Below are 20,210 nucleotides of genomic sequence, written 5' to 3' on the forward strand. Positions count from 1 at the left end.
TTGAAATAGAAAATTCTTACTACAGACCTGTTTGGGTCAGCAATCATTTTCAATGTCTTCAGTGAGCTCAGCTCTTTAAGTTTATTCAAATTATTTCCCAAGGAACTTGTGGCTGTGGTTTGTTACTGGGAGAGTGTTAAGGGTGCCACATTCAGGGAATGAATATAGGAGTGATTCATAGAACTGAAGCTTTTAATGAATGATAAAATATTGTGCAAAATTCAAAGAATAAATCAACCTCTATGTTCTTTAGTCATCCTAAGCTCCTGCACATGGTCATTTAGCAAGCCCTTCTGCACTTCCTGCTGTGTTCCTGGGGATGCATAAGCATGTAAGACCTGAAGGAGGGGCTCCAAATCCTACTGGTGTAGGAGAGTGCAGGGTGAGAAAGATATAGCAGAGTGGCTGACCCTGGAAACAGGTCTGAAATTATCATGTCTTATCCAATTTGAAGAGGGATAAAAGAGGAATCAGATAAAGTGGAAGTCCTTGCAAGTGCCAGAGATCTGGTTCTTTTCAGAATATTCGAAATAATTTCATTCCTTTGTGACCCCTTTCTCTTCTCATGACCTCTGGTGACTAGTGGCATGCACTGATGGTGAGAAGTCTAGAACTGGTGTCACACCGTAGCTGTAAACCAGAAGAAACTCAGTTGGCTCATAATAGTATTATATTTCAGTAGTTTTCTTCATCAAAATTTTTATTTCCCGTTTTTATTATGAATCATAAGCTTTTAGTTGGAAATGAATAGAAATTTGAATATTATTTCCACAGGCTTTTGAAGATATATATATTGAAAAGAAAAAGACCATTAAGACTATCCTGGACTATGCTGACAAGATATTCACTTATGTCTTCATTCTGGAAATGCTTCTAAAATGGGTAGCATATGGTTATAAAACGTATTTCACCAATGCCTGGTGTTGGCTGGATTTCTTAATTGTCGATGTAGGTACTTTGAATGAAATTTCAAAGAGGATTTTGTGTGATGATTAAGTGTTCTGCTAAGCCTTCACTAATGTTGTATATTATAATTTTGGTTAGCTTTTTGTATTTTCTGTCTATAGGTTTATGCTTTTAGAAATATTAATATAGCCAGTAGATATCTGTGAGGAATAATAGAAGAGAAACTTTTCAACAAATGTAAATTCTTTTCTCTACCATTATAACATAATTTCCTCTTGCATGTGTTTTTTGCAATCAGAGAAGATGTGATTTGGATATCATTCCTGTTGGTAATATGAACAGAATGAACAATTGGAAAGTAAGGGGTGGGAATGGAAAAGGGCAGAAACACAGGTTAAAAAGATAAAATACTGATTTTTTTACTATATAAAGTTAGAAGATAAGGTGATGGGTGCATCAAGTTGTCTTTGTTAGCTAAAAGTTATATAAAAACGGTAGTTAGTACTAAAGCAAATAACTCCATGTTAGAGCGAAGAGGGTGTGGAATTTCAAAGTATGTATCTTAATGACAATGATTGGGAAAACCAAAATTAGTCACAGCTCTTATCCCCGTTCAAACACCCAACTTACCATTCATCTCTAGAGTGGTGGTGGAGCAGAGAAATTGGCGTTAGTAATTTCAAATAACAAATTCAGAGAACTGTTGAGTACTTGGATGAAAGAAAATACATCAAAATGCTTCAGTTTAGGTATTATTTTTAACAAAGCAAAAATATTTTTTAGTCATCATCTTGAAATAGTCAGGAAACAGATCCTAAAACAGCTTGTGAGATCAAAGCATCTCACATAGAAATTAAATGGTACAACCCATTATTGTCAAGTCATTCTTATTTAGTGTACTCTAATTATTTTAGTTTATATTTTCTTGATATAATTTAATTATATAAAATAATGTAATTGTTATATGATATTCTATATTATTTTTAAAAGGCTTCCTTAAATTAAGCTATGACTTCAAACTCCTAATTTTATTTTTCTCAGAATGAATTATTTCTTCATTCTTATATTAATTCTCCTAGATTTTCCAAAATCTAGTCTTTGTTGTTAGGAAAGAAAGATTCTATAATAAGTCATAGTTTTTAGAGATTTTTTTCCCATCTGATGTCTGGAATTAGAAGACAACATGTAAATTTTTAGAGTACCAACAAGTACTCTAACATTTAACTAAGAGTTCGCATTATGAAACTTTTCAGAAAGGGTAAATCATTGCAACATTATTCATAGATATCAAAATTATATGTAAGCATGACTATAAACAACAAAATCTGACTGCAAAATTAAGCCAAAACTAATTATATCTACTCTAAAGTTCAGTTTCTCAACTGTTAAACTCTAACAGCTCAATGTATTAAATATTAAAGTGATAACAACTTTTTTATTTTCTATATAGGTGATATGCAAAAAAATTTTTTCCCAAGGTATACATAGCACTTCATATGCGCTCTTGGGCTTTCTAGTTTTTGATGCCTTATATTAATGACTTCATATTGTTTGTTTTTATATTCGCCTTTTATGTATATGTTACCTAGTTACTGCTTAGGATGCTTTTGTAATATAATAGTTTTAAAGAAAGGCTAACCAAAATAAGAAAAAATGATAAAAGAAATTTAGGTTATTTCTTTTCTCTTAACCTGTAACTATGATGGTTCTTTTAAAAGTTATTTTAAAATATTTAAGATATTCAAAAACCTTTAAAATGTTACTATAAACATGTTATTTTATCACTCCACTTAGGAAATAAAAGTTTACAAGTAGAATTGAGTTTCTTTTAAATTAAGAAAGAAATATATCTATAATGACAAATTACTTTTTGTATTTGAAAATATGAAGTGGTGATATGAAGGGTAATGTAATAAGCAGACCTTGGGGAGGTATGTAGCTTCGATTTGAAATACTATTTAATATTTTGAAAAAACAGTAAATAAGCATTTATCTATAATTATATAACATATTACACATATATTTGATATGGAATGTTTCTATAATGTAACACGGAGAGCAAAGTTGCACACAATATTCTTGCTGGTAGAGATGAAAACTAGGGATGTAGATTTGAGGGAGGAGCTGAGATTTTTTTTAATTTCTCAAAGATGGAGCAACTTATCTAGTCTAGTTTTTCTCAAAGTGTGATTCTTGAACCAACATCATTGCACATATAGGTGGGAACTTATTAGGGATACAATTCTCAGAACCCACCTAATATCTACTGAATCAGACACTCTGGTGTTGGGACCCAGCATACTGTTGTAACGAGCCCTCCAGATGATTCTGGTGCATATTCAGGTTCCTGAACCACTGATCTGATTTGATATTCAGAGAATGGACTTGTTTGATTTCTGCAGGCTTTTTTATTATTTGAAACTTAATTGAACATTATTCATAAGTATGAACATATATAGTGTGTGTATATATATATACATACACTATATATATATATATATATATATATATATATATATATATATATGCATAGTTAGGTAAATGGATGTTAATGCATATATACTAGTATATTCTCAGTTATAGACTATACTGTAGTTTTCTCAATAATTTTCAGCTGTTATATTGCTTTTATATAAGGTTTATATTAAAGTTTAGATGTAGTTGAGTTAATTCCATATGCTCTTATGAATTAGCTTTAGAATCATACACTTTGTTATGTCCTGGGTTTTATTTCAATTGAAATTTTTATAGCTGCTCTCATTAAATGTTCAAAATTAATATGCAAAAGTACATAACCATGGACTATCAAAGTGTGAAAGGTACATGTGATTTTTTTCAGATATAAGAAATAACTTACTTTCTTTCTATTGTTGCATTTTATTTTGGTTAACCTTCCTTTCTACCTATTTCCCTGCAAAGCATTCCTCTTACCCATTGTTTTAGGCAATGACTAGATAACTTGATATATAAAATCATATTGTTCTTGTTGAGCTGCTCTTAGTGATCTTTCATGATTATTTCATTTAAATAATTAATAAAAATTTGTTTTGCAGGTTTCTTTGGTTACTTTAGTTGCAAATGCTCTTGACTACTCAGACCTCACCCCCATTAAATCCCTTCGGACACTTAGAGCTTTAAGACCTCTAAGAGCTTTATCTAGATTTGAAGGAATGAGGGTAAGAAAATACTAAACTTTCTAACATAATTTGTTTACACTTTTATAATATTCTTATTTTATAAATGGAGTATAAAATGTGAAAAAATTAATGTTTTAAAATTAATAATTATAGGCTGTTTCTATTTACACATGCATATAAGTATATGTATATATATGAACTACTTATGTATATAAGTGTGTGTGCATGTGCATATACACTCAATTGTTTAGTGCATATGTTTAACAAAGAATAAATCAAATATTATTAGGCAATGATCCAAATAAGTAGCTTTCCCTTCTAAAATAGAAATCTTCCCTATGCTAGAAGATCAAGTGAAGGGGACACTGTTAGTCCTGAAAACATCTCTCATATATAAGTCATCAAGGACTTGCCTGTATCAGGTGCTCAAATAATATTTTGTAAAGAACTACCTTAGGTATGGGGGCATAAGAAAAAAAAGGAAGTGAAGTAGCATCGGCCATACTTTTAATTACATCCTTAAAAATAAATATTTCAATAAAAGTAGAATTGTCTCCAAACTATATCTGAGAAAAGTAAAGCTCTGAGAGTTTCCATAATTTACACTAGGCTGCATAGCACCAGAAAAGAAATTCATTTTGCAAAGGCAAACAAGGTGAGATAAATGATGACTACCAGCAACCTAATTTAAGGGCTGTACAAACCAGCAAGTTCTTTCTACAATACATGGAGGACAATGACCTTAGTTTCTCTACTTAGTCTATATCCATACTGTTGTTGCTCTCCTCATTTTCTTCTTTTCTAGATTTATACCTGTTTCCTCATGCCTCTGTTCTCTTGGCTGGGAATCAACCCTCATTCATCAGTGTAGCAGATAAATACCTACCCATTCTTTAAGCCTCAATTAAAAATATGCCATGTCTGCCCACCACCAGGCATAATTAGGCATCCTTTCCCTAAGTTCAGATACATATAATCCTTATTATGTTATACTTATGTATCAGACTTCCTCTCTTCCTATAGTCTCTGAACAATTTAACATGCAGATCAGACTAGCTCACTGCTTCCCTAAATGTGCTCTACTGATCAGCTATCAGCGTCATCAGAACTGATTAGAAATACAAATTCCCAGGCTCCACCCCAGACCCAACTGGTTCAGAAACTCTGGGATAGGGCTCGGAAATCTGAAGCCTCTGGTGAATATTAGTGATGGTTTAGCCTAGCAAATCTTCGTTATTATTCCTGCTACCCTATGACTGTCACCTCTGCTGCTTAATGCACCCAGTGTATGATGGATCCATGTATATGAGAGGTCCTGATTCTATAAAATAAATTTCATAAATAAAATCGAAGTACTTTTTCTCATGAGAATTGAAAAATTACAAGTTACATTTTATACTGAAATATGGTTTTGAATTTATTGACATTACCTCCCTTTTTGAGCATTAGCAGAATGCTACAATTTATCAAGAACTTAAGATGAATCCCTGAACTTGAGCAGACGTTATACTGAGTTTTATGAACAAATAACATACTTTCCCCTACAAACTTACTTCCCTCAGTGATTAACCCAGCCCATTATTTTACCCTGTTTGCTTTGTTCTTTATCTATGATAATAAAAGCATAATATGCTATTAGACCAATTGTCCTTCCAGACGTCCTCTTGGACAACCTTCCGGATGAAGTCACAGGGGCAGGGGCCGAGGCAGAGGCGGCTGCAGCGGCGGCGGGGGCCAAGCCCCTTGCACAAATTTCGTGCATTGGGCCTCTAATCTATAATACAAGTGAATAGTTTAATATATTTGGAAGGGAAAACATGTCTATTTCATCACATTTATTAGGCATGTTAAAAAGGAGATGTTTCTTCATGCTGTGTCATTTTGAAAAAGAAAGTAAATAATGATTTGCAGCATTTTATAATCTTGAGGTTTGACTGAGTAGGGACAATGGTCATGGAGAGACAGATAGGGGAACAGTATTTCTTCTTTGGTATCTGCCATGAAATAGTAATCATACAGTGCCACAGGAACATAGAGGTGGGTGTAGCTGCCCGAGGACATCTGGGAAAGCTTTGCCAGGAGGTGACCTTGGGCCATGACTGAGAGAGGGGGCCGCAAGACACAAGCAGGTCAGCATTCCAGGCAGAGATGCTACATGGCAGAGAAGCACGAAGTCCCGTGTGCAAGGCACATGTGAGCAACATCTAGAAGGATCAGTGTGCCTAGCTCAGTGGTCGGCAAACTCATTAGTCAACAGAGCCAAATATCAACAGTACAACGACTGAAATTTCTTTTTGAGAGCCAAATTTTTTAAACTTAAACTATATAGGTAGGTACATTGTTATTAACTTAATTAGGGTACTCCTAAGGCTTAGGAAGAGCCACACTCAAGGGGCCAAGGAGCCGCAGTTTGCCGACCACGGGCCTAGCTGATAAGCACAGAGGGGAGGCTAGCAAGAAATGAGGATGAAAAAGTAGGCTTGAAAAAGAGTTGGCCACTTTGAACTTTATTCTCTTAGCCTGTTCCTCCTAACTTTTGTATACTGTATGAATCTCATGAAACTATGAATCATCTCTCCGTAAAGAAAGCAAACCCATAATGTTTTTAATAGGATTTTATGCCCACATAGAATCTCTATGGGTCCATTGACCCCAGGATAATAACTATTGTTCTGGACCAGGGGTCAACATACCAAAGCCACAGTTGTAAAGGGAGTGTTACTGGATTTCAGCCATGCTCATTTGTGTATACTCTTACTACAGTGGCAGAATTGAATAGTGGCAATAAAGATCATATCACCCTCAAAGCCTAAAACTACTTAAGAAAATGTTTGCCAACCCCTGCTCTAGACAATCTCAAAGGTAATCAGAGACCCTTAATGTTTCACCAGTTAAAGATGACTTAAAAGCTTGCTTGATATATTGCAAAAAAAAAAAAAAACAATGGGAACACAATGCTTAACAAATTAGTCTTTTACACATTTGCACCCAAATTTGGACTAGAGCTGAGGTATCAGAAGACAGGTAGGTTTTGAAGGACCGGGTAATTAAGAAAATCTGAGAGTGATAAATGCTGCAATGGTCGCCGTGCAGGAAAATTGGAGTGGCAAGAGGCACTGGTGATCAATAGCAATGGAAATGCTTAAAAGCAGGGAAAAAAAAGTATTAAAGATAAATTACACTTCTTTTCTGTTTTAACTGAGGCCCAGCACTATCTATATTTAGCCAAGGACCTACAGAAAGTATTTTTAGAGTCGGAATAATAAATTTGAAAAGATTGCTCTCGTTTTGCAGACAAGGAAACAGAGGTCCCAAGGTCTTAACTGAATTCACATATCACACAACTAGCACAATCAATTAAATCTAGAGGGTTCATACCCCTCAAGGATTCTTAATCTTAACTCCAGCTAATACATACCAGCAATTTTTCTATATGGGAGAATTTTAGCACTGGTAATTCTAGGACTATAAACGTTTAACTGTACATTTTATTTATTTTTTTATGATTTATGTTTATAAATTTCTTTTTTTCTAGAGTATGCAGATTTTACGACTTCATCTTACATGTATCAGGTTTTGGTTTATTATTTTTTATTTACTCGTTTCATTTATTTAAGCTTTCATGGCATCTTAGTTATTTTGTTTTGTATTGTTACTGATAGTTTCACTGTGTGTTCATCATGTATTTTTGTAAAGATGTTTATCACAGGCGTCTTGTCTTGTTTTGTCTTGCTTAGCATACTGCTGAGCATATAGTAGGCATTCAATTAACATATGTTGATTGCTTTGATTTGATGTCTTAAACATTTAAGGGTGGCTTTTCTAATTTCTCTAATTCTGCATTTTGTTTCACTAATGTTGCCCGTTTAACAGTTTTATGAATCCTAATCATTCTTTTCTTTCTTTGAATACCAGGTGGTCGTGAATGCGCTCATAGGTGCAATCCCTTCCATCATGAATGTGCTACTTGTGTGTCTGATATTCTGGCTGATATTTAGCATCATGGGAGTAAATTTGTTTGCGGGCAAGTTTTATGAGTGTGTCAACACCACAGATGGGTTACGGTTTCCTACAAGCAAAGTCCAAAATAAAACCGAGTGTTTAGCACTGATGAATGTTAGTCAAAATGTGCGATGGAAAAACCTGAAGGTGAACTTTGATAATGTTGGACTTGGTTACCTGTCTTTGCTTCAAGTTGTAAGTGACCCCTTTCATGAATGCTTGATATTGTAAGGGACCCTGACAGACGTCATTATTTTAAATAATCTGCTAACTAGAAGTTAAAGATAAAGTACTTTGTGACTTTAAAAAGAGACTTGGTGTCAACTAGAACAATTGCCTATAAAAATGAGTAAAAATCATAAGTTCTTTTGTACTTGAGAGTTATTGCTCCATAATTGACTTGTTGGTGTCATTTGGCCCCTCGCCATTGCACCATCTGAATATTGCTTCAAAATGAATAGTCATTTTTCTGAACTGACAGTTTTGGACTACATGGGAATGAGAAAGACTTCTCATTAGCACAGAGCATCTTTAAGAAATGGAGATAAATTGTTTCCTGCCTTTTTTATAAAATTCTCCCCTACCTCTAGAAAAATAGAAATCATGTGCAAAATTTTCAGGAATTGTAATAGCCTGGAAATAACTGAGTAGGACTAAGATTTAGAACATGACCCCAGAATGTGTCCCTTTTTTTCTTGACATAGTACCTTTATATTAAATTGGTATTTTGAAATACAACAAAACTTAGTGATTTGATATGACTTAATGCATGTAACATTAAATGGACTAAACTCATGTGTTGCTGCTTTAAAGTATGAGCTTCAAATTCAGATTCTATAAATGTTATATTTGCAGGCAACATTTAAGGGATGGATGGATATTATGTATGCAGCTGTTGATTCTGTTAATGTAAGTATTGGTCAACATTAAAATAAAATCTACAATTTTAAAAAGCTCCTTAGTTTAGTTTAGCCATTTTCAAACAGTAGCAACAAGGAGTCCTTGGTATGTACACACAAACCAAAAAACTTCCACCTAACAGTAGCCTAGTGACTAGGTATGCAGCATTTGGAGACAGACCTTGACTCCAGTTCTGGCTCTATCATATCATGCAAGCTGTGCAACTGAATCTGAACAAATTCCCTCTCTGAGTGTGTTTATTGATTATATACAGAAAAATAATTCAGTGCCTACTTCATGAGGATCCAACATGAAAATGCAAGTAGAGCACTTAGCACAGCCTGGAAATAATAAGTGCTCAGTAAATAAAGTTTATCAAAATAAAAATGAAATAACGTATTTTATGAATAGTTTTTATTTTTATATTTTTAAAATTTTTTAATTCATTTCAGAGAGAGGAAAGGAGAAGGGGAGAGAGATAGAAACATCAATGATGACAGAGAATCATTGATCAGTGTCTCCTGCATGTCCCCTACTGGGGATCAAGCTGCAACCCAGGCATGTGCCCTGACCAGAAGCAAATGGTGCCAACCATTGAGCAACACCAGCCAAGACAATTTTGTATTTTAAAGTGCCATGGAAGCGTTTTCAGTGGTTCTCAACCTTCTGGCCCTTTAAATACAGTTCCTCATGTTGTGACCCAACCATAAAATTATTTTTGTTGCTACTTCATAACTGAATGTTGCTACTGTTATGAATCATAATATAAATATCTGATATACAGGATGGTCTTAGGCTACCCCTGTGAAAGGGTCGTTCGACTGCCAAAGGGGTCATGACCCACACGTTGAGAACCGCTGGTTTATATGAAATAACTTCCACACTAAGAAAGCTAAATCCAGTGAAGACATTTCTGTAGTTAAATGAAAACAAAAATAAAACAAAATTTATGTAAATATGCTATCATCTCTTCTACAGTTTTTTTCTGGAAATAAAAAAACATACTTTAGGTCATTTTGTTACTAAATTGTCCTACCAATGTGAGAACAAGTACTCTATATGATTAAGCCCTTTGTAATTATTTGAAGGTTATATTCATGTATTTAGTGAGCATGTAATAAATACTTAATGTTGGAAAATTTTTTAAGAATGATTTTGTTGAACCTCACTAATATGGCTTCTGAAAAAGCTAATTCACTAGAATAGCATTGTTTGGATTACCTTATGAAACCATGTGAAAAAGGAAAGTGATGAATGTATTGTCAACATACTAACTTTTGTTAATTACTTCTAATTTTGTAGGTTGACAAGCAACCCATATATGAATCCAACCTCTACATGTATATTTATTTTGTCATCTTTATCATCTTTGGGTCATTCTTCACTTTGAACTTGTTCATTGGTGTCATCATAGATAATTTCAACCAACAGAAAAAAAAGATAAGTATTTTAAGTTTCTTTCATTACACTGAAAAATAGGAACAATTATTTTTCTAAAAAATATAGTGTGAAATTTAATTTTATATCAATTAGTAATTATCTTCATTAGAACTTCATTTTTTTTAAACAATTGGCCAGTGTATAGTTATAGATATATTTAATCTCATTTATCTCTGCACAGAAAGTAATCTTCTAAGTCAGAACTATTTTTAAACAATATGACAACTATTCTGTTTTTTTCGATGTTCCCTGTAGAGGATTGAATAATTAAGAAAAAGTAATGCACTAATTATTTATTGAAAACGCATTTCACAAATGTTACTTTCTTCCGTTCTGAGCCACTGTTCTGTGTGGTATGTCTAGGGCTGGTGCTTGAGGAAAAACAACATAAGATATGCTCCTGAGCTCAAGTTTATATTATAGCAGAAGATGTGATACATGTATTAGAAGTGAAGATGTATTGAATATGGCTAGTGAGGCACCGCGGGAGATTTCTGTTTTAACTATTGGAACATTTTATAATCTCCCCTTAGTTTTCTCCCATCCTTCCTTATGTTGCCAACTAGGGTATGAATCATCAAAAAAAGATAAAATCTGCACTTTGACTTTTTCTTCTAAGTCAAAATTCTCTTCCCAGTGTTTTCATAGCTTTTCTTGGTAAATTCTTGATATGCTATGGTAATCAGCCCCCATCAGTATGCAATAAAGGATCTAGGCTTCTCTTGACATTGGTATGAAGGCTCTCTCTCATGCCTACTGTCAATAGATCAGATGAATACTAAAATTACATAAAGACTGCATATCAACTAGAGGGGAAAGGTGAATTAGAACACTCTAAGACAGAAAGGGGAGTCTGGTTATTATATAGGCATTTGATAAATCTTTTAAGATACAATATAATAGAAAGCTGAATATTCCCTAACCCCAAAAAACTAAAGAGAAACCATAACCAGATCATCTTTAACTCCAGGATCCTACAAGTTAAGTAAGGATTTCAGAACTAAATAATTATTACATGTAATACATATACTTTATATATGCACATTATATTAAGTATGGAGAGTCATGTGTCTACACATAGGTAATCCTTTAAGACAGGTTTTATGTATAGCTACATTGCACATAATAAACTGCATTTCATTTCTATATTAATACATTTTTCAACCTGTCTTAATAATCTGAGGAAAAATTTAGACAATGATTCTGATTTTAACTAGATTTCTTTTTTTTTTTTTTACCTTGGAGGTCAAGACATCTTTATGACAGAAGAACAGAAGAAATATTATAATGCAATGAAAAAGTTGGGATCTAAGAAACCACAAAAGCCAATACCTCGGCCAGGGGTAAAAAAAAGACTATATATATATATCTTTAGCATGTAAATTTTCAAATTATTTTCAATTCAACTTTAATATACAACTTTGTCTTAAGCATAAATTTTTAGCATTAATTTTGAAAAAAATTGGAACAAAATTGCTATTTGGAACAAAAGTCCTTATAAAATTTAATATAGTATGTATTTTAAGCACTGTATCTTTTTTTGAGTGCTTAACAAATATATTATTATTATTATTATTATTATGTTAGCCAGCTCCACATCTCCCAGTCCATATTTTAGTTTCCAAATAGCAGTAATAATTCTGTAGCTCTTACTATGAGCTAGGCACTGTTCTAAGAACTCTACATATTTTAACTCATTTAATTCTTACAATAACTCTTATGAGGTAGAAATTATTATTATCTCATTTTATGGAGTCCAAAACAGGCTCAGAGGAGGCCAAACAATTAGGGAGGGCTAGAGTTTGAGAATTGAACCTAGGTAGTCGGTTTCTAGAGGCTGAGCTGAGATTTGAATGGGTTAAGCACTGTATCTTTATATTCCTTCTTATTTTTTATTTTTTCTATAAAAATGGAAAATAATTAAATGTGCATTTACTTTATCATAGCTACACAACTTATTCCTGCAGTGGCCTATAGAATATGAAAATGAATGTACTTTAGATTGAATATAGCATACTAGGGTGGATACACTTAACAGTCAATGTAAGTATACAAGGCTAACTGAATTACCAGTCTGATATATTGAAAGACAACAACAAAATGTTTCATTTACTCTGACTTTGATTTAACCCATTAATAATATTTCCTGTAGAAAGCACAAACCTATGACCAGGGATAATTTATGCAAGTTTTGAAGACTGATATATTTTTTTAAAATTTTTTACTAATGTAATGATTAGTGGATACTACTTGCTAAGTTTACTCTATATTCCATTTTATTCTTGTTTATTTGCAGAACAAATTCCAAGGATGTATATTTGACCTAGTAACAAACCAAGCTTTTGATATCAGCATTATGGTTCTTATCTGCCTCAACATGGTAACCATGATGGTAGAAAAAGAGGGACAAAGCCCATACATGACTAATGTCCTCTATTGGATAAATGTGGTTTTCATTATCCTCTTCACTGGAGAATGTGTGCTGAAACTGATCTCCCTCAGACACTACTACTTCACCGTAGGATGGAACATTTTTGATTTTGTGATTGTGATTATCTCCATTGTAGGTAAGTCCATTTATTAACCAAATTTTTATATTGAATGAAACTAAACTCACACATGCTCAGAACAGGTCCTGAATTCTTGAATATAAATTTACTTTTGAGTAAGTTAAATGAAAGAATGAAGGAATCTTAAAAAAAAAACAAAACTTTACAAAGCAACGCCTTCGTGTCAGAATTTCTGAGTTCTCACTGCAGGCCTCAAAGCCTCAAGTTTTCTATTTTTTGGGAGCACATAATACCACTTGATCCAGTATTTGATTTCCAAGATTACCCTTCACAATGGTAGCAATTGCTTCTATATGTAGGTATATCTGAGAAGACCAATGCAGTCTGAAATCATTTCCAGTTTTAGCATATATGAGAGCTGCCCTTCGATGAATGATAATGTTAATAGCCAGATTATTGGTGACTCTTCATGAAAATCCTTCCTGAAGTCAAAGTAAAGTTAAGGTCTCAAGAAATATCATCTTCATTTCTTATGGCTTTATATTTGGCAAGTCTACAAAACATGATCATTTCTCAGCCAACCCCAGTCATGTCTATGAATGTCAGTACATGATTTTATACTTCCTTCCCTTTTCATTATCATCACTATTTTTATATTCTTCTGCTCATTCATTACCTGTACATGCCCTGCCCAGTATTTTAGGATTGCATTTATTTTCGAATTATAAATTCTAGGAACGGATTGAGGATATCATAAATTGGAAACAACATAAAATTCTTCACTATGTGGTTATTTTGACAAAGAATTTTACAACTATAACAAATTACTTAAGAGAAGCATCGAACAGACTGTCAAACCTCAGAGGGAAGGCAGAGGGGGTGGGGTGGTAAGAGATCAACCAAAGGACTTGTATGATGCATATAAGCATAACCAATGGTCATGGACACTGGGGAGGTGGGGGCATGTCCTGGGGGTGGGAGTGGCCGAGGAGTGGTCGATGGAAGTAAAAGGAGACATATGTAATGCTTTAAACAATAAGAAAAAGAAATTACTTATTTGTCATGTGTATGGAAATATTTTCATGACATGAAGTGACTAAAATAGATTACCAAAAAAAATGCTTATGTGAAACATGATTACATTCATGTGTGTATGTATGTTTGTGTGCTTGCATAGAAAACTGTGGAGTGATACTCAACAAAATATTAACAATAGTTATGGTTGGTGATGTTTCAGGTGATTTACATTTCCTTTTTAGCATTTACTGTATTGCTTGAATTTTCTACATAGTAGGCATTATTCTTATAATTAAGAAAATTATTGTGGAGGGGAAAATTTCAATGCCCATAAACTTAGTGAAGGAGGGAAAATGTTACTGTAGTAAGTCTAATCATCTTTATATGGTATTGCTCAATATTCTAATTGCTATGAAATTTTTTTCAATAAAATGACAGTCCTGAAATTGTAAGAGATACGCTAGGAGATAAAGCTATTTAGAGTCTAGATTTTCTATAGCATGGAAATGTAAATATTTTCTTTTTATTCTTTCCCCCCTCATCAGGCATGTTTCTGGCTGACCTGATAGAAAAATATTTTGTGTCCCCTACCCTGTTCCGAGTAATCCGTCTTGCCAGGATTGGACGAATCCTACGTCTGATCAAAGGGGCGAAGGGGATCCGCACACTGCTCTTTGCTCTGATGATGTCCCTCCCTGCGTTGTTTAACATCGGCCTCCTGCTCTTCCTGGTCATGTTCATCTACGCCATCTTTGGAATGTCCAGCTTTGCCTATGTTAAAAAGGAAGCTGGAATTAATGACATGTTCAACTTTGAAACCTTTGGCAACAGCATGATCTGCCTGTTCCAGATCACCACCTCTGCTGGCTGGGACGGGTTGCTGGCACCTATTCTTAATAGTGGACCCCCAGACTGTGACCCTGAAAAAGATCACCCTGGAAGCTCAGTTAAGGGAGACTGTGGCAGCCCATCTGTCGGGATATTCTATTTTGTTAGCTACATCATCATATCCTTTCTGGTTGTGGTGAACATGTACATCGCTGTCATCCTGGAGAACTTCAGTGTTGCTACTGAAGAAAGTACTGAACCTCTTAGTGAAGATGACTTTGAGATGTTCTACAAGGTTTGGGAGAAGTTTGATCCTGATGCTACCCAGTTTATAGAATATAGAAAACTCTCTGACTTTGCAGCTGCCCTGGATCCTCCTCTGCTCATAGCAAAACCAAACAACGTCCAGCTCATTGCCATGGATCTGCCCATGGTCAATGGTGACCGGATTCATTGTCTTGACATCTTATTTGCTTTTACAAAACGTGTTTTGGGTGAAGGTGGAGGGATGGACTCTCTTCGTTCACAGATGGAAGAAAGGTTCATGTCAGCAAATCCTTCTAAAGTGTCCTATGAACCCATCACAACTACACTAAAACGAAAACAAGAGGATGTGTCTGCTACTGTCATTCAGCGTGCTTACAGACGTCACCGCTTAAGGCAAAATGTCAAAAATATATCAAGTATATACATAAAAGATGGAGACAGAGATGATGATTTGCCCCGTAAAGAAGATACGGTTTTTGATAAAGTTAATGAGAACTCAAGTCCAGAAAAACCAGATGCAACCCCATCTACCGTCTCTCCACCTCCCTATGACAGTGTAACAAAACCAGACAAAGAGAAATATGAAAAAGACAAAACAGAAAAGGAAGACAAAGGAAAAGATGGCAAGGAAAGCAAAAAATAGAGCTTCACATTTAATACACTGTTTACAGCCTGTGAAGGTGATTTATTTGTGTCAATAAGACTCTTTTAAGGAGGTCTATGCCAAAACTTTTTACCAAAATATTCTCAAAGTCAGTGCAGTCACTAGCTCTGATTCCTTAAGATAGGTGGGCAGCATTAGCAAATGGCTATTTTTGCACTGGTAAATGATTCTGTAAGAATTGTAGGGTAACTCTATAGGGATTATTGATTACAGCAGGCAAAGGTAATTTAATTTTATTTGCTTTTAATAAATCACAAGACCATGTAGGAAATGTTCACACCTGTCTTGTCATCTTTTCACAAGATTGTAAACATTCATATTTCCCACGCAAATACACACACACACACACACACACACACACACACACACACACACAAGCACACGCACATATCTATATTTGGACATCTACAAAAGTATTTTGTCTTGGCTCTGCCATGAAATACCCTGATAGAAGGAATGGACATTAGTAATGAGTGTTTAGTTAAAACATGTTGGTGTTAGGGAACAAAACACTTTTATCCATGTACAGAGGTCATTCTATATTTTGAGGTGCTTAAATTTATTCTATATTGCATCAGAACCAATTTATATGTACCTATAAAATGCTATGGAATTAAAAACATGTGTAGGCTACTCATTTCAACAAATACTTTTCATTTATCTTGACTCATGTAACAACCAGAATTAAGATTTACCTTTAGAGTATTGTGCTTTATAGCCTGTCTTTTTTACATCCTTCTTAGTTCATACAACCAAAGAACATGAAAAATTATTCCAAGTACTACATATCACATCCCTCGAAAGAAAAAAATGAAGATAATTGAAAAAAGAGGCAATGGAAGAAAGCTTTATTTACTATTACTTATATAATAATCTCACACTACACTGTGCTGCCCAAAAATACCAATAATGACACAACTTTTCATCTCTCTTGTCACATTTTTTTCTGCTGTCTCATGCACTATTGTTTAGTCATTCTTTAGCACTAAGCAAAATTGTTATTTCCCTTCAGTGAAGTGCTTCCTGATATGCAGATCTCTATTTAATACCATTGTACATGACTGGAGCACAGTATTTACTCCATCACCTCTATACCATCCTAAATGTGTGTGGCAAACTTTGAAGTCATAATATAAGACAAATTTTCAACCCCAAATTGTCTTTAGAATGAACAAAAAAGCATTTGACTGGGATTCTTGCCAACTTGCTTTCTTGTCACTTAATTTACTTTCCTAATTTGTACAAGCAATCCTTTTAGACGGCTAATCTTTCATCTGAAAATGAGGAGGATGTCACTGTGCACTTAAAATTCCATGACTATGAGGTATATTATGCATCAATCAATAAAGTACCCTGAGTTTATAACTTACTGAGCACATAATTCATTTTACTTTAGCTGGTGTCTTCTTACCAAGGGTTATAAATCTAGCTTTTAAGAAATTCTTGTTAATAGTGGCTTGAAAACAATGGCCATGATGAAGTTTTTCATCATTTCATTTCAGGAATATGAGGTCTTTCTCCTACCGAGTTTTACAGTTTTAAAAATTGAGTTATGTAAGGAGAAAGTAGTTTTTTTAGATTTTGTGCGAGTTTCATTCTAGAAGATACTTAATGCTTTCTTAAATTAAAAGGGAACATGAATTATATTTCTGTAATCAGTACTTAAACATATATTTTGTTGTTATGGCTAGTTAAAAATAAAGGATTTTTAAACATACCTATAGAGATGAAGAGGTATGGGTAGAGAATGAGAGACAGAAAGGAAAGACTAAGAAACATAGATATGGGAAAGTCAGATAGAAACAGACATTTCCACAGAACTTCCTATCTAGAAAATTTTTTAATTGTGATGTATTTTATAATGCCCATGATGGAGATTATCACTTGTAGACATTTGTCATAAGGTACATATGAAATTAAATCTAGGGCCAAAGATTCTTTACATCTATGTTCAATCATTCATCTTGGATAATTTGAGCCACTTTTCAATTTAATATGAAAGATACCATGCAGTGTTTTCCTAGATTCTGTAGAGCATTGCATCACATACCTGCTAAGCCTATTAAAAATACATTTTGACAATTTAATTAGGGAACCATACAAAATATGTTATATTTGTAAGATTTGTAATACATTAAATTAATAAATTAATATCACCTTAAATGTGAAGTAAGTCTACCCTTATTATTTTAAACACGTATAAATGTAACTGCATTTTGCATATTTATAGACTATAGTATAAAAAGATGTGTGGTGGGCAGGTTTATGTGGGATTTATTCTCAATGTTTTTACATGTCTTGATTTTTATGTAAAAGAAAAAATATTGGCAACTGATTCCTCAACAGTTTCTTCTGAGCATTTCAAAAAATGATAAAGTTGCTCTTTCTCCTATTTCATGCTGAACTATAATTTTTTAAAAATATAAAATACTTGTTTTTTTATACATATATATGTTTTCCCAGGAATGTCTAGTTTTGACTTTTTATCAATTAACAACAATATTTGAAAGTAAGATATCATTCAGTACAGTGTAAACTTGAAGAAAAAGTACACTTTTCATGTAGGTTACTGTTTGGCTCTGATTATGAAATATCACTCCCCCAAGGCATTGTCATACTAATATTAAAATTACACAATCACTGAACTCATTTCACCTAATGATGTAGAATGGCAGTTATACTGTAAAATTTAAGTGAGAATAAAATGGAAGCAAACATATTTGAACACAAATCTATACATATAAATTTGGATGAAAGTGGGAGAATCTCATTTTACCTTTTTGATTGTTACATCGTTTACAAAAGACGTAAGTGACTTGTGGGCTGATTCTTAAATGCTGGTTATTAAATCTCAACCCAAAATGTCCATCACGATTTTATAGAATTTTTAATAGCTTTATTACAAAGAGTTAAAATAAAATGCTTATGTAAATAAAGCAGTTCTAAATAGAAATTTTGGAGAAATGTTCATGAAAGTACGTAATGAAACGAGGGCCAGCTAAGTTAGTATGGCCAAGTAACTGGCCTGGGTTTAGGACCTATGTATAGAGGCCACCAATTTATTTAAATAGCTCTGGTTTATTATGTTATGTTTTTGAAGAAAACAAGAATTGCTTCACAAAAATAAATGAATAGCCATGAATATAATATGCTGTTTACATAGAAGTCTTTACAAATTTTATACATCTATGAATGCTCATATTTGAGTTTGAGTTTGTCATCAATTAAATTGTAGTTATATTTGAGACACACTGTAACAGAATCTATAAATAAAAGGCATCAGAAAAATAAAATGTTTGTATGTATTTTCTGTTTCTGTGAGAACAACGTTTAAGGAGATAAGTTCAGTGCATCTCTAAGTAAGTTGCAGCGATTGTTTTTTTAAAAAAAATGAAAGAAGAACAGTTTCAGATGTCCTCTATAAGAAGTCTACCAGGATAAGAAAGATGGGGATAAAGAATATAGAACTCTACCCTAGCCATTTGGCTCAGTGGATAGAGCTTCAACCTGTGGAGTGAAAGGTCCCGGGTTTGATTCCACTCAAGGGCATGTACCTCTGTTGCAGGCTGGGTCCCAGGCCCTTGTCAGGGTGTGTGCAAGTGGCAACCAATCGATGTGTCTCTCTCATATTGATATTTCTCTCTGTCTCCCCCTCCCTTTCACTCTCTCTTAAAAAAATCAATGGAAAAATATCCTCCAGTGAGGATTAACCAAGAGAGAGAGAGAGAGAATATAGAGTTCCAAAGCAATTCACTAAAATCCACAACAGAGTTTGTGCCAACAGGAAAAAAAATTGAGACAGGAAGTGAAATATACAAACACTTAGCCACACAATGAGAGTATGCATTTTGTGTGTGTGTGTGTGTAATGGCAGAGAGGTAGTAAGGCATACATAATGGCGAAAGGCTTGAGTCCCAGAACCAGAACTGTATTTGGATCCCAGTTAAGCCATGCCTCTCTGAGTTTTCTGAATACATTATTTAACCAACATATGCCTCAGCTTTCTCATCTATAAAACGAGGGTAATAGTTCTACGTCATAATATGGTCGTAAGTATAGAGGGAGAAATCCCCAAGAAGCCATTAGAACAATATCTGACAGCACAGAGTCAAGAGTTTATATTAGTAGTGGCACTTAGTGTGGCTGTCAGTTTGCCACTAAAAATATAAGAGCTCAGGCTGCCTCTCTATCATGTAGGAGCACAATGCAGTCTCCCTAAATGTTACATAATAACAGCATTCCCTCTTTTGCAGGGGTCCTCAGACTACGGCCCGCGGGCCACATGCAAATACAAATATTGTATTTATTCCCGTTTTGTTTTTTTACTTCAAAATAAGATATGTGCAGTGTGCATAGGAATTTGTTCATAGTTTTTTTTAAAAACTATAGTCCAGCCCTCCAACGGTCTGAGGGACAGTGAACTGGCCCCCTGTTTAAAAAGTTTGAGGACCCCTGCTCTATTGTATATGACTTTGTGTAAATATGGTGCCCCAAAGAGTCTCATGCATCCTTTGGATACATAATGAACATTTAGTGATG

The 20,210-nt window shown here is 34.0% G+C and overlaps 1 protein-coding gene across 2 annotated transcripts in view; it reads left to right on the forward strand.

Moving 5' to 3' along the window:
* SCN9A (sodium voltage-gated channel alpha subunit 9) overlaps positions 1–18,959 on the forward strand; it is a 69,763-nt gene extending 50,804 nt beyond the window's left edge. The window contains exons 19-26 of one of the 2 annotated variants that reach the window (XM_014445751.2): positions 775–948; positions 3,960–4,082; positions 7,959–8,240; positions 8,901–8,954; positions 10,248–10,385; positions 11,624–11,728; positions 12,682–12,952; positions 14,458–18,959. In XM_014445751.2, the coding sequence (XP_014301237.1) occupies positions 775–948; positions 3,960–4,082; positions 7,959–8,240; positions 8,901–8,954; positions 10,248–10,385; positions 11,624–11,728; positions 12,682–12,952; positions 14,458–15,650 (2,340 nt within the window). In that variant the 3' untranslated portion in view covers positions 15,651–18,959. The remainder of the gene's footprint in view (positions 1–774; positions 949–3,959; positions 4,083–7,958; positions 8,241–8,900; positions 8,955–10,247; positions 10,386–11,623; positions 11,729–12,681; positions 12,953–14,457) is intronic. The other variant, XM_023745317.1, reaches the window with a different exon arrangement.
* The last annotated feature ends 1,251 nt before the right edge of the window (positions 18,960–20,210 follow it).

The sequence above is a fragment of the Myotis lucifugus genome, unplaced genomic scaffold (genome assembly GCF_000147115.1).
Source record: "Myotis lucifugus unplaced genomic scaffold, Myoluc2.0 scaffold_5, whole genome shotgun sequence".
Lineage (NCBI taxonomy): Eukaryota > Metazoa > Chordata > Mammalia > Chiroptera > Vespertilionidae > Myotis > Myotis lucifugus.